The sequence below is a fragment of the Microtus oregoni genome, unplaced genomic scaffold, assembly GCF_018167655.1.
Source record: "Microtus oregoni isolate MIOR12 unplaced genomic scaffold, Mior012 000000F_ref0000247, whole genome shotgun sequence".
Taxonomy (NCBI): Eukaryota; Metazoa; Chordata; class Mammalia; order Rodentia; family Cricetidae; genus Microtus; species Microtus oregoni.
In genome coordinates, this window is record NW_024543059.1 from 15321053 (window position 1) to 15334938 (window position 13886).

At 48.5% G+C, this 13886-nt stretch overlaps 2 protein-coding genes and 1 pseudogene across 6 annotated transcripts; 2 read left to right on the top strand and 1 right to left on the bottom strand.

Annotated features, from left to right (window-relative positions):
• Positions 1 to 2206: 2206 nt before the first annotated feature.
• On the top strand, positions 2207 to 2322 carry LOC121455047 (annotated as a pseudogene).
• Positions 2323 to 3998: 1676 nt separating this feature from the next.
• Gdpgp1 (GDP-D-glucose phosphorylase 1) lies at positions 3999 to 8445 on the bottom strand. Of its 5 annotated transcripts, none has more exons than XM_041650807.1 (3): positions 8173 to 8445; positions 7429 to 7980; positions 3999 to 5980 (listed from the first exon to the last, which is right to left on the bottom strand). In XM_041650807.1, exon 3 carries the CDS (start codon positions 5970 to 5972, stop codon positions 4812 to 4814), a length of 1161 nt encoding a protein of 386 aa, XP_041506741.1. In that variant the 5' UTR covers positions 5973 to 5980; positions 7429 to 7980; positions 8173 to 8445; the 3' UTR covers positions 3999 to 4811. The 5 variants fall into 5 exon arrangements, with proteins under 5 accessions (XP_041506741.1, XP_041506733.1, XP_041506756.1 ...); XM_041650799.1 differs by having other exon boundaries at positions 7485 to 8064; XM_041650822.1 differs by having other exon boundaries at positions 7429 to 8064.
• Positions 8446 to 8698: 253 nt separating this feature from the next.
• Positions 8699 to 13604, top strand: Cib1 (calcium and integrin binding 1). The gene is made up of 7 exons (XM_041647608.1): positions 8699 to 8857; positions 8988 to 9022; positions 10491 to 10599; positions 12185 to 12335; positions 12450 to 12568; positions 12650 to 12738; positions 13373 to 13604. The coding sequence occupies exons 1-7, from the start codon at positions 8807 to 8809 to the stop codon at positions 13392 to 13394; spliced, it is 576 nt and encodes a 191-aa protein (XP_041503542.1). The 5' UTR covers positions 8699 to 8806; the 3' UTR covers positions 13395 to 13604.
• Positions 13605 to 13886: the final 282 nt, after the last annotated feature.

The following is a 13886-nucleotide window of genomic DNA, read 5'->3' on the forward strand; positions in this document are numbered from 1 at the left end:
TGTATGAGTTTTTGCCTGCGTGTATGGATCTGGACCGCATTCTGTGCAACTCAGAAAAAGGCATCAGATTCCGAGACTGGAGTTACACATGGTTGTGAGCCACTGCGTGGCTGACGGGAACTGAACCTGGGCCCTCTGGAAGTGCAACAAGTGCTCTTAACTAGTGAGTCGTTTCTCCAGCATTTATTTAAAAATTATTTTATGTGTATGTCTGTGTCCTTGAGTGCGTATCTGTGAGAGGCCAGGAAAGGGTGGTGAATCCGCTGTAACTGGAATTATAGATGGTTGTGAGCTGCCACGTGGGTGCTGGGAGTCATATCCAGGTACTCTGGAAGAGCAGCCAGTGTTCTTAATCACTGATCCATTCCTCCAGCTCCCTCTTTCATTCTTTAAAAAATTTACTTATTATTTTATTTGCATGGGTGTTTTGCATGCATTTATATATGTGTATCACATGTATGCAATGCCCTCAGAGGCCATTGTCAGTCCTCTAGAAATGGCGTTACATATGGTTGATATGTAACAAGCTGCCATGTGGGTGCTTGGAACCAACGCTGGTTCTCTACAAGAGATACAAGTGCTCCTAACTGCCAAGCCATCTTTCCAGCCCTGAGCCATCTCTAGACTCTCATTCTTTTATTCTTAAAATCAGTATTCTATGTGATTAAAAAAGTATTATTCTAGCCAGGTGGTGGTGGCAAACGCCTTTAATCCCAGCACTTGGAAGGCAGAGACAGGCAGATCTCTGAGTTTGAGAACAGCCTGGTCCACAGAATGAGTTCCAGAACAGCCAGAGCTGTTAAACAGAGAAACCTCTCTTGGAAAAACAAACAAATAAAAAACTCCCAAAGAGGAGATTATATTTAAAAAATCTGCTGATCTTGTTACTCCTTAAAGGGGTTTCAAGTAAGTAAACAAGCAAGCATTATAAGTGCAGGAAAAATTACCCTGAGGTTACATTACCCTGACATCTAATATATAAACAAATATTTTGTCATAAACAGGTCAAGTCAATACATATTTATTTTGAAACTTGTATCATCAAACCCTTCCTTAAATTTAAGATACTGAATATGACATTTCTGAGGAGAGTGAGTTCATAACTTAGATGAAATTCTGTAAGGTACATATGCTCAGTGTACAATCTTTTAAATTGTATACCTATAACAAGAGAATGAAAAGTGTGTATTTAGGGGCTGGAGAGATGGCTCAGAGGTTAAGAGCACTGGCTGCTCTTCCAGAGGCCCTGAGTTCAATTCCCAACAACCACATGGTGGCTCACAGCCATCTGCAATGAGATCTGGTGCCCTCTTCTGGCCTGTAAGCATACATATAGACAGAACATTGTATACATAATAAATAAATAATTTTTTTTTTAAAAAAAAGGTGTGTATTTAGGCGTTGATGTACCCTTGTCAAGGTTTTTTTCAGTACTTCTCAAGATGATTGTAACTGACTCTGAAAAGTGATGTAATCTGGTAATAACTTCATAATTCAAATCAAGGAATTTGCTTAAAAAGTAAGGGCAGGGGTGTAAACGGAGGTTTTTCTGTCCTAACAGGTTCCATAGTCACTTTTAAAATAACCATTCAAAAAACAAAAAAACAAAAAAATAAAATAACCATTCAGAGGCTTAATACATAATTAGAAACCATTTAGCCTATTGCTCAGGCTTATTACTGACTAGCTCTTACAACTTAAATTAACCCGTTTCTATTAATCTATATTTTGCCATGTGGCTTCATGGCATTACCTGTTCTCTAGTACACTATTGCTCCAGTGGCTGGCTGGCATCTGCCTGACTCTGTCCTTCTTCTCCCTGTATCTCTGCTTGGATTTCTCACCTGGCTATATCCTGCCTTGCTATAGGCCAACACAGTTTCTTTATTAACAAATGGTAATAAAATATATTCACAGCATACAGAGGGGTTATTCCACACACAGCACAGGGCTTCAAGATGGCTCAGCAGGTAAAGGAATTCAAGATTGATGACCTGAGTTAGAGAGTCCTCCAAGTAGGAGAAAACTGACTTCCCAAAACTTACCCACTCATCTAGACAGACACACACAGACACAAAGTAAACTGATAAATGTAATTTTAAAGTGAAGACTTGGGGTTGGGATGTAGATCAGCTGGGTTGACTGATGGCCTAACGTGCACAAAGCCCTGGGTTGATCTCCAGCACCCCATAAAACAGACGTGGTGGTGTTGTATGAAAGGAGAGAAGGTTAGCACACCTCTTGACAAGGATGGAAGAAGCCCTTGGGCCTAATAACATGCATATGGTTAAGTTAAAAAAAAAAAAAAAACCAGACATGGTGGCTTTCACTTGTGATCCCAGCACTTGGGAGGTGGTGGCAGGAGATTCAAAAGTTCAAGGTCATCCTGAAATACAGAGTGAGTTCTAGGTGTGAGCTAGAATTCCTAAAAAAGGTCAGGTTTTGTAGCACTCACATTTAATCCCAGCATTCAGAGGGAGAGGCAGGCAGATTTTATGAAGAGTTCAAGCCCAGCTTGGTCTACATATTAAGTTCCAGGCTAGTCAGGGCTATGTAGACAAATCCTGTCTCAAAAAACAGACAAACAGGGGCTGGAGAGATGGCTCAGTGGTTAAGAGTACTGACTGCTCTTCCAGAGGACCTGGGTTCAATTCCTAGCACCCACATGGCAGCTCACAACTGTCTGAAGATCCAGTTGCAGGGGATCTGACACCTTCACGCCAATAAACAATAAAAAAAAATATTTAAAAAAAAAACAAAAAAACAAACAAACAAAAAAAACAGACAAACAAAAATTTAGATTTCCTGAGAAAACGGTGTCTTCAAAGACTTTCCCCATCTATATTGGAATGTTGGTTGGCTTGACTTGATCTTGTTCAAGTCTTGCGCAAGGATATTAGTCCGGGTTCTCTAAAGGAACAAAGCTTTGTTTATATATATTCTCTATGTGTAGGAGGTTGTCTCACCTGGGAGAACCCAAGAATCCAGCTGTTGTTCTGTCTGCGAGGCAGCATGTCTCAGCAGTCCCCTCCTGGCCCTGGAGGCCTCAAGGATTCTCGGAGAGCTTCGGGTTTTCAGTCTATGTTGGGATCTCAAAGAAGTTGGTCCTAATATTTGTGGATGTTTTTGTTTTGTTTTGAGACAGGGTTTTCCTATGTTGCCCTGGCAAACCTGAAATTCACTATGTAAACCAAGATGACCTCAAACCCATAAATACTCTGCCTCCTCAGTGATGTGATTAAAGGCATTATGCCACCTTGCCGGGGTGGGTGTTTTTTGTTTTGTAGACGGGGTCTTCTCATGTAGTCCTGGATACCTTCCAAGTCCCAGAAATCTGCTTCCTGAGCCTGGCTCTGCCATCATTCTTAACCTCTGAACTATCTCTCCATCCCCTTTGTTTTTTTAAACAGGGGTCCTAGCCTCCCAAATGCTAGGATTACAGGTGTGTGCCATCACACCTAACTCAGCTTTAAAAAACTTCCCAGATTGACTCAACCACAGGTAGGGTACAGGGACTTAGTTGCTGAAAGATCCCAGGACGGCCATCAACTTTGAAAGACAGCACTACCATCATGGAAGCTGCTGACTGGAAAGACCGTCTCAACTATACATTGTACCAGCGTTAGTAAGTCCTGGCCTCTCAAGTCAAGGCCTGTGCTTTGGCCTTGACTCTGCTAATAGCTGCTTGACCTAAGAAAGTGACTGTGTCAACAACCATTTCTTCATTTGTTAAGTGGAAGCAGTAAAAGGACCAGCACTTCTTTAAAAAATTAAGTCAGGCTACACTTTAGTCCTAGCATGCAGGAGCAAAGGCAGTCAGATCTCTGTGAGTTGGTGGCCAGTCAAAGCTACATAGTGAGACCCTGTCTCAGAACAAACAGAGCCGGGGGGTGGTGGTGCCTGCCTTTAATCTCAGCACTTGGGAGGCAGAGGCAGGTGGATCTCAGTGAGTTCGAGGCCAGCCTGGTCTACAAAGCAAGTTCCAGGACAGCCAGGACTATTACACAGAGAAACCGTGTCTCGAAACAAAACAAAAACAAAAGCAAAAACAAAACAAAACCCAAACAGAAAACTTGTTAGGTTTGTTCAGTGGGAAGTCAGAGAATTTGCAGGTGCTGGTTCTCCTTGAACAAAGTGTGTCCTAGGGATGAAGCTCCTATCCTTGTGCTTGATGCCAAGTACCTTCAGCCCTGAGCTCTCTTGCTGGCCTATGACCAGCAATAAAACAAAATTAAGGCAGAGTTGGTATGTGATCTAGGCTGCCTTTGAGCTCACTAGTCAACCCTGTTATTAGGTGCTAGCAGAAAATTCAGAATGGATTTTCAGAGACGGGAAGTTGAGCATATGGATGAAGCAGTGACGGAGATCTCCCTGCCTCTGCTGCCCCCACCCCCACCCCAGGCTGGGATTGAAGGTGTGTATCACCACCACCTGGCACACATACTTTATTTGAGATATATTTACTTTTATGTGTGTGTACATGTTTGGGTGTGTGTGGAAGTCAGAGGGCAACCTGGACCACATGGGCTCTGGAGGTTGAACTCAGGTCTACAGGCTTGGCAGCAAGCACTCTTCCCCTAGGGAGTGATCTGTCTGGCCCTTAATGGTAGATCTGTTACCCCTGGGGCTTGTCTAAGGGAGGGGAGAAGCAGCTGGAACCTTCGCTGCTGGGCTACATTCATTCAACGTTGTTTTTATACTCAGTCTTTGAGCTGAGCAGTGGGAAGGCCGTCATACAAGAGATGCCCAAATACCAGTGATTAGCAGCCTTTGGAAAGGGCCTCGAATCAAGAAAAGAAACTCCTGAAGAATCACAGCTCTTCTTGGGCCATTAGGGCCACCAGCGCTGCCTGCACCTCTTCCGCCCGAGCTTGGGGCAGCAGACAGTCCTGAATGAGGGCCACTGCAGCTGCCTCTGTCAAGCTGTCAAAGTCCTGGCATGTCTTAACAGGTAGGTGGCCTGCCAGCTCACAGAGTGCAACATTGAAAGCCCCGCTTTCCTTGATTCCAAAGCTGGACTTCCGGGCCCACAGAATGACTCGGAGCCCAGTGAGGCCTGCGGAAGATGATGCCGGCCCGGGTGGAGCGCCCCGGGTCACAAATAAATTATGTGCAATCTCATGGTTACTCAGATAGTCAGTGGCCCGGCATACCCTGCGAATTAAGCCTTCCATGTCAGGCCCTGGCCCACTAGTGTAGAAGAGGAAGCCAGGGGCTGGGAGGGCCTGCAGCAGATGGATATAGCCCTTTGGGTCCAGAGGTGTGCTTGGGGCGCCCTCCACAGGCAGTGGGTGGGCCAGGTAGTACCCATGCAGGTGGAGATGGTTCACGGAGGCCAAACCTCCCAGGCTGTTGAAGCCGACCCGGAAGCCTGGGTGCAAACTCAGTAGCACAGCTTCAAGCCCCGCCTGCAGTGTTCCAGGCAGCAGGCGCTGGGGGAGCCCAAGAGCAGGCTCAGGCACCAGCAGCACGTGCCCCCATTCCAGGGGACTGACATTGATCAGCACAAGGATGTCCTCTTGCTTTGGGCCCTCGGGCTCCCGTCGTTGCAAACGGAAAAGGACTTCTCCAGGTCGGATTTTATTGAAGTTAAACAGTTCGGGGTCAAACTCCTGCCTCACACTTTGGATATTCTGGGGTGGCCTCCTCTGTACTCCTCGCTCTACATTCAGCTGAGCTACAAAGCCCACGGAGCCAGGGAGGATTTGGGTCTGCAGATCTTCCAGGCGGTATCGAAAGAGGCCCAGCTCCACTCGCTGCCTCCACGCAGAACAGAGGGCAGAGTCAAAGCGGGACCTTGGCAGTGAGTCCAGGGTGAGGCCTGCATTCCCTGGCCACTGGATTCCCTTCCCGATGAGGTCTTTCTGTCCATAGACAAAGTCCGGGATGCCTTGCTCCTCCCAGTCCTCAGGGTTCGGAAGGAGCAGATAGGAAGTTTCCTGTGAATCCTGTGAACCATCTGGAGCAGCCATGAAGCTACCTGAAACAGAGATTAAAAAGTACATAAATAAGAGACAGCCCGTTTCCAGAGGTGGTTTTTGTTTTTTTTTTTTTGAGACAGGGTTTCTCTGTAGCTTTGGTGCCTGTCCCGGAACTAGCTCTTGTAGACCAGGCTGGCCTCAAACTCACAGAGATCCACCTGCCTCTGCCTCCCGAGTGCTGGGATTAAAGGTGTGCACCACCACCGCCTGGCTGCTTTTGATTTTTTTTAACAACAACAAAAAAGCCTGCACCACCACAGCCCAGCTCAGAGATTATTATTATTTATTGTTTTATATTTATTTTATCTTTTTTTTTTTTTTTTGAGACAGGGTTTCTCCGTGTAGAGTTTCTCTGGCTGTCCTAGAACTGGCAGATAGATCCATCTACCTTTCCCTCCTGAGTACTGGGATCACCACCTCAGCCCGGCCAGAGATTATTTTTGAATCATGTTTTTACTCTAATTCTAAAACTGAGAAAATTGATGAAGTCAAGGATTTGCCGTGCATAGGCGAAAGGATGCCAAACCAGTCAGCTCATGAACGGGGATAATGTGAAATTCAAGGTTCGATGCTGCAGGATTTCACCCTGGTCAGCACTGACGAGCAGAAGCTTAGAAGCAAAGGAGCTGAAATGAACCAGACCCCTCATTTGGACCGTTTTTAAAATCCTGAAAAATCAAATAAAACAAAAGAAAAAATAAAAGCAAGAGATAATATGACCTTGGCAAAATATTTAGAAAGCATAGACATTGTTCATAATCCTATAATCTGCAAACGAGGGTGCTTTTACTGAATTAAAAATATAGCCAGGCATAGTGGTGCACCCAGTACTCGGGAGGCACAGGCAGGTGGATCTTTGAGTTCAAGGACAGCCTGGTCTACAAAGTGAGTTCCAGAAGAGCCAGAGACACACAGAGAAACCCTGTCTTGAAAATCAAATATGTGTGTGTGTAATAAAAATATATTTTGAGCTGGTTATGGTGGCACATTCCTTTAATCTCAGTACTCGAGAAGCAGAGGCAGTTGTTTTTACTGTTTGGTTGTTTTTGTTTTTGAAACCGGAGATGATGGCAAACACTCTGATCTCAGCACTTAGGATGCAGAGGCAGAAGGATCTCTGTGAGTTCAGAGACGAGCCTGTATAGCATGGCTACTTGAGAGACCCTGTCTCAAAATCAGTCAATCAATTAAAATAAATTTAAACACAGAGGGAAAAGGAACTCTCAAAACAATAAAGTTGGGGGGCTGGAGAGATGGCTCAGCAGTTAAGAGCACTGACTGCTCTTCCAGAGGTACTGAGTTCAATTCCCAGCTCACAACCATCCGTAATGAGATCTGGTGCCCTCTTCTGGTTTGAAGGCATGCATGCAGACAGAATATTGTCTATATAATAAATAAATCTTTAAGATAAATAAATAAAGGTGAAGGGGCTGGCAAGAAGGCTCACTGTGTAAAGGTGCTTGATGAATATATATTAAACGGGGCTTTAGTAGACTGTTTTACTTGATACTGCCTGGGCAGGCCAACAATGGTAGTTGCTCAGTCCACAAGGATGAGTGTCTCAGCAATCCCAATCCGGTGTTGAAGGCCTGGAGGGTTCCTGGATAGCTACTGGGCTTTAGTCTGAGTTGAAAGCTGGAAGAGGCTGGTTCTAATGTCAGCAAATGAACTCCATAGTGCAGTCACCCGATAGATGACTTATCAGCAAGTGAAGGCAAACGGGCCACAAGCAGTTTCCTTCTTCCATTTCCCTTTTGTATGAGCTACTACCCGAAGGCAGCGTGCACATTCCCACTTCAAATAATCTGACCAAGGAAATCCCACAGGAGTGCCCAGCAGTTTTGCCTTCTCCTTGATTCCAGATCCAATCAATTGACACCAACATTAACTGTCACAGAATCCACCTTTCCTTCCTCTTCCCGGCAGCTTGGAATCCCCACTTTTCCACGCAGTGTAAGTTTGTTCATTCGTAAGTGCATCTGGTAATTATTTGAATGTCCTGGAGGTTAAGATGAGAAGGGAGCAATTTTGGTTTCCACGGCGGGAAGCTTGAACTTTGCAGGAGTCAAAGGACGCCGGATAGCTATAACGATAAAAGGCAGTGGGGATCTGTGGACAGGACCGATCTCTAAAAAGCCTGAGTCCTGAAACATCACTGAAACGGAATCTGTTTTGTAAAATGGAAGCCTACCTTGTCAACTGTTCCACGAATGGTCGATAACTGCACAATCAAACAGCTTCAGGAGGCAGCAGGGTGGTAAGCTACTTCTGGAAGAGTCGGCAAGGTGGCGGAGGCTGCAGCTCGTATCCAGTAAGACAGTCTGGGACTGTCCCTCTCGGCAGAGGGGCACCGGATCTTCTCCGGGAAGGTTACCTGTTCCACCCAGGACACAGGTCTCCAGCACCTGCTTTAGGCGAGGCGGATGCATCTCCAGGATCTGCGCGGAGACGCTTCCGGGGGAACGCAACGAGGGACGTAGTGGCCCCGACGCAAGCGCAGTTTGCACCACACGCGCGAGGCGCGCTCTGTCCCGCCCACCAGGAGGCGGGGCCATGAGGCCTGGGCTCCGCCCCGGCGCGTCCGGCTCCTCCCCCGGGCCCTGCCTCCAGCTCTCCTGGGCCCGCGGGGAGCCGGGAGCGGAGACCCTGAGCCGTGCGGAGGGTGCCAGGGCGCTGGACGCAGGGGCGGGCCCGGGGGCGGAGGCCAAGCAGCGGTTGCTGTGGGGACGGGACGGGGCGGGGCGGGGACGCGGCCCCGAGGACGGAAGTGAGAAAGTTGCCGGAGTCCCGGGGAGAGTTGGTGAAGCTGTGCGCGCACCGCGGCGATGGGAGGCTCGGGCAGTCGCCTGTCCAAGGAGCTGCTGGCCGAGTACCAGGTGCGCGGGGCATCAATTCTCGCGGAGCTCGCGTGCGGGCCCGCGCCGGGGAGTGGGGTTCGGGAGCCGGCGGCGGGGCAGCCGTGGTTTTCCGGCGACTTGCTGACCCATGTCTGGATTTGCCTTTCAGGACCTGACGTTCCTGACCAAGCAGGAGATCCTTCTGTGAGTGCTGTCCCAATCCCTGCCCTCCACCGCGGGATTGCCAAGGGAAGGGAGCTTTGGGGGTGCTGTCCTAGCGGGGGCTTGACTGGACACCTCTCCTCCGAGGGTGGGGCCGGGTTTCACGGAAATTAAGATCAGCGGATATAGAACCGGAGGCCCAGAGTGCAAGTCTTGCCCGCGCTGGGATCTCAGCTTTGCACCACGCATACATACACTCTGTGTATCCAGGAAAAGGTGGACTGTTTGAGCCCCGCTGGCCTCCTCACTGCTGAACTTCCTGTTATCTTCTGGAACAGCTGTGGCTCTGTGCGGACTTTGCCCTCTGGCAAAAGCAAGAAGCCTTGAGGAGCTGGCTCACCTTCCTCCCAACTTTACCTGTTTAAAATACAGTAACCAACCGTTAACATTTACTGAGCCCAGGAGCCACTGAGTGATTCCCACATTACTTAAATCTTCAGGAGGAGCTTACCAAACAAGGAAACAGGTTCAGAGGTTTCTGGTGACTTGCTTATAAAGCACACTGTAAGTGCTTTAATGGCCAGGATGCTTGACCTAGGGAGGTTCCTGGTCTCCTCAAAGAAATTCCACTGGGAAAGAGGTGGTAGGTGAGAGAAGGGGGTCCCTGGAATGAAAGTGACATCGTGTTTTAGCTCTTTTCTCCCCGTTGTTTAGAGTCACTTATAGCTCCGACCCTAACCTCTCCATTCTTTAGGAATCTTTGAAATTGTTGCTGCCATTGTTAGGGTCCAGGACCTTGTTCTCCAGGAGCCCTAACCAGCTAGGCTGGGTGGACTATCTGCCCTCAGTAGGCTGATTAAAGGGATAATGTTGAAAAGCACAGGAATGAAAGATATCCACTGTGGCCACACTGGGAAACGGAACACAGAGGTCCTGTGATAACCCCCTCCCTCTGAGTGAACCTTCATGTCTAGCTGACATGAGGCTTATATTTAAATTAGGGCATAAGGTATGTGACACTAAGCAGTCTGGTCAGGATGTGGTCTTTCCATCAGTCTCCGCTCCATTCTCTTATGAAAGGTGACAAGTCACTGGAAGTGTGTGACATCCCATCCCTGTAGACAGTTCCTCCTTGGCTGACACCAGGCTTCATCCTTCTCACATGAGATTCCTGGGGAGTTCCCATACCTTGGGGACAACTTGTTCTGTAGCCTGACAGCCAAAGGGAATGGCACGGGTATCTCTAGATTATATAGAGTGCCTGATACAGTGTCCTCAGACACACATGCCTCTCTTCCATAAATACCCACCCTAAGAAGGGACTCCAGGCCTCTGCTACTTTGTGACTGACTTCTCTCTGGCTGAAGGTTACCCAGTGACTGAAAGTCTCGGTCATGTGACTTACTAATACACCTGGTTTCTGCCACATTTAGAATGCAGAATGGGAATGTAGGAAACCCAGGGAGTCGGGCTGCCTGAAGGCACCAGTAAGTTCCCCTCTCTCTGCCAGAGCCCACAGGCGGTTTTGTGAGTTGCTTCCCCCGGAGCATCGGAGCGTGGAAGAGTCACTGCACACCCGAGTGTCATTCGAGCAGATTCTCAGCCTTCCAGAGCTCAAGGTTCAGTCCTTTATCCACTCTCCCCTCTCCCCATGTCATCCATCCTGTCTCTACTACGTTACTTAACTCTTCCTGCCATTCTGATTGGTTGGGAGCACATGCCACCACACCCTGGGTTAACTTTGATGATGGTATATACTTGTTTGTGTGTGGTTGTGTACACACATTAGTGCCAGTGCCCACAGAGTACAGAGGGCGTTGGATCCCCTGGTGCTGGAGTGACAGCTGCCCATCACGGGTGCTAGGAACTGAATTAGGGTCCTCTGCAAGAGCAGCACAGGCTTTTAACTGCTGAGTCATCTCTCCAGCCCACTCCCCTCTTTTTTTTTTTTTTAAAGATTTATTTATTTATTATGTATACAACTTTCTGCCTCCATGTACACCCACACGCCAGAGGAGGGCGCCAGATCTCATTACAGATGGTTTGGAGCCACCATGTGGTTGCTGGGAATTGAACTCAGGACCTCTGGAAGAGCAGACAGTTCTCTTAACCGCTGAGCCATCTCTCCAGCCCCACTCCCCTCTTTTTAAAAACAAGTTTTGGGGATTGAATGCACGTCTTTATGTTCACATGGCAAACACTTTACTGACTGGACTAACCCACCACTTCTTTTTTCTGATAGGGGTTTTACTATGTAGCCTTGGCTGGCCTTGAACTGGCTTCAATCCTCCATTCCCTGCCTTCTGAGCACTGGGATTAAAGATATCACCATGCCCAGTCTCACTGTGGAGTCCTAGCTAGCCTGGCTGGAACTCCCTATGTAAACCAGGCTATCCTTGAACTTTTGTTTTTTGTTTTTTTTTTTTTGGTTTTTCGAGACAGGGTTTCCCTGTGGTTTTGGAGCCTGTCCTGGAACTAGCTCTTGTAGACCAGGCTGGTCTGGAACTCACAGAGATCCACCTGCCTCTGCCTCCCGAGTGCTGGAATTAAAGGCGTGCGCCACCACCGCCCGGCTTTATCCTTGAACTCTTAAGAGAGTTTCACCTGCCTTTGCCTCCTTGGCGTAGAATTAAAAAGCATGCACCATAACACCTGTCTGTTATGAAATTTCTATGAAAAGAGCCTGGCTCTGTAACAAAATAATTGTTCAGTTAAGTATATTTCAAAATGACCAGCGTGGTCCAGCTGGAGGGTACTTGCTCCAAGTAGCTTAAAGCTAAAAACTCTTGCCTTGTAAGCCTGAGGACCTAAGTTTGACCTCTGGAACATATGGTGGAAGAGAATTGACTATAGAAAGTTATCCTTTGACTTCCACACGTGTGTGGTGGCATGTGCTCACATGTGCGCTTACAACCAGGGACCATCTCTGCCCCTTTCCTGGCTGGCTTAGTGGTCCCTCCTGAGCCCTCCATGTCCGACCTTCAGAGGTTCTCCCCTTCGAGCCTGGACTCCATGAAGTGCCACCACTGTCATCCAGAAGGGACTCAGTCATGGTGGCACATGCCTGTAACCCAGCACTTGGGAGGTAGAGACAGGAGGATCAGCCAGAGTTTGTCAGACCCTCCCTCAAGTTTCCGGCTGAGTTGGCTGAGCATGTCACCCAGGCAGTGCCCTGGGACATTCACGGAAGGCTTTCTTACCCAGGCCAACCCCTTCAAGGAGCGAATCTGCATGGTCTTCTCGACGTCCCCGACCAGAGACAGCCTGAGCTTCGAGGACTTCCTGGACCTCCTGAGTGTCTTCAGTGACACAGCAACCCCAGACATCAAGTCCCACTATGCCTTCCGCATCTTTGGTAAGCACCGTAAGCAGGACCCCGTTCCTTCCCACACAGGAAGTGGGGGCCAGGTGTGTGCCTGCAGAACACGTCTTGCGCATGTCCTTATTGCTCCCTGTGTCTGCCGCCTAGATTTTGATGACGATGGAACCCTGGACAGAGAGGACCTGAGTCGGCTTGTGAACTGCCTCACAGGAGAGGGCGAGGACACACGGCTCACTGCTTCTGAGATGAAGCAGCTCATTGATAATGTGAGCTGACTGTGCCCGCTGGGCCTGGGGGTGTCGGGTGGAAAGGGTTGGGGCTGAAGCCTAAAGCCCTCCCCTCTCCAGATCCTGGAAGAGTCGGACATCGACAGGGATGGGACCATCAATCTCTCGGAGTTCCAGCATGTCATTTCCCGCTCACCAGACTTTGCCAGGTGTGACAGGAGCTCCCTTGCATTCTGAGTACCCACTCACTCCGGGATAGTATGACAGGGATGTTTAAGGGTGGTCTTCCAGAGGGGACACACTAGGGACCTAGCCTACTCCAGTTTTTTTTTTTTTTTTGAGACAGGGTCTCATGTGGCTTAGGCTGACCTTAAACTCCGCCTGCCTCTGCCTCCCTCGTGCTAGTATTAAAGTTGCATACCACCACGCGTAACCTAGACACTGAACTTCTGGTCTTCCTTCCTCTTCCTCCTGAGTGCTGGGGTGCCTCATTTTTGTGGTACTAAAGACTGAACATTTTCAAACATTTTAGGCAAGCAGTCAGTCTACTGAGGTACATCTCCAGCCCCTCAAACAAGAATCTTAAACTGTGGCAGTGCAGGTCTATAATCCCAGCACATATCCGAGGCCAGCTTGGTGTACACAGGGAATTCCAGGCCAGCTAGAGCTTGTTTAGTCATGGGAGAGAGGTGGGTATGATCAGTAAGGTCTGCACCACCTTCTACCAGAGAACCAAACATGGGCCACGGTATAGCTCAGTGGTAGAGTTTATATGTGTAGCCCTGTGTCGGGCCCTGAGTTTGATCCCCAGCACCAAACCCAACTCACTCCTTCCTCCTGCAGCTCCTTTAAGATAGTCCTGTGATGGCTTCTGAGCACCAGCATCCTGTCCAAGACCTTTCCACTGCTGAGATGTGGCCAAGGTCACGCCTGTGTGTCAGGGCCAGTGCCGGCCCAGCCTGGAGAGGGCACTGCAGCGTTGGCCCCCTGGCAGGGGAGGGCCCTCCTCCTCCCCCTTCTCATTGCTGTTGTCATCACTGTTTTTACTGATCGGTAATAAAGGGTTAGGAATGTTTGACTTCCTCGTATGACACAAAGCGGACTGGACTTGTAGGAGCTCCTGCCTGTCCGTACTTTGGACACACTCAAGAAGTACATTTCCACATGGGAGAACTTTGGCATGGCAAAGAAAAGTCCATTTTACCACATCTTCCTCTGGAAATTTTAAAAACTCCAGAGTAAAAAAAAAATAGTCCTTCCTTGTGCCCTGAACTGCATGCGGACAAAAGGGAGTCACCCTGCTAACTACACCTGGCCAGGTGACAGCAGGCAGGCTTGAGAAAAAGGCTTGGGACCC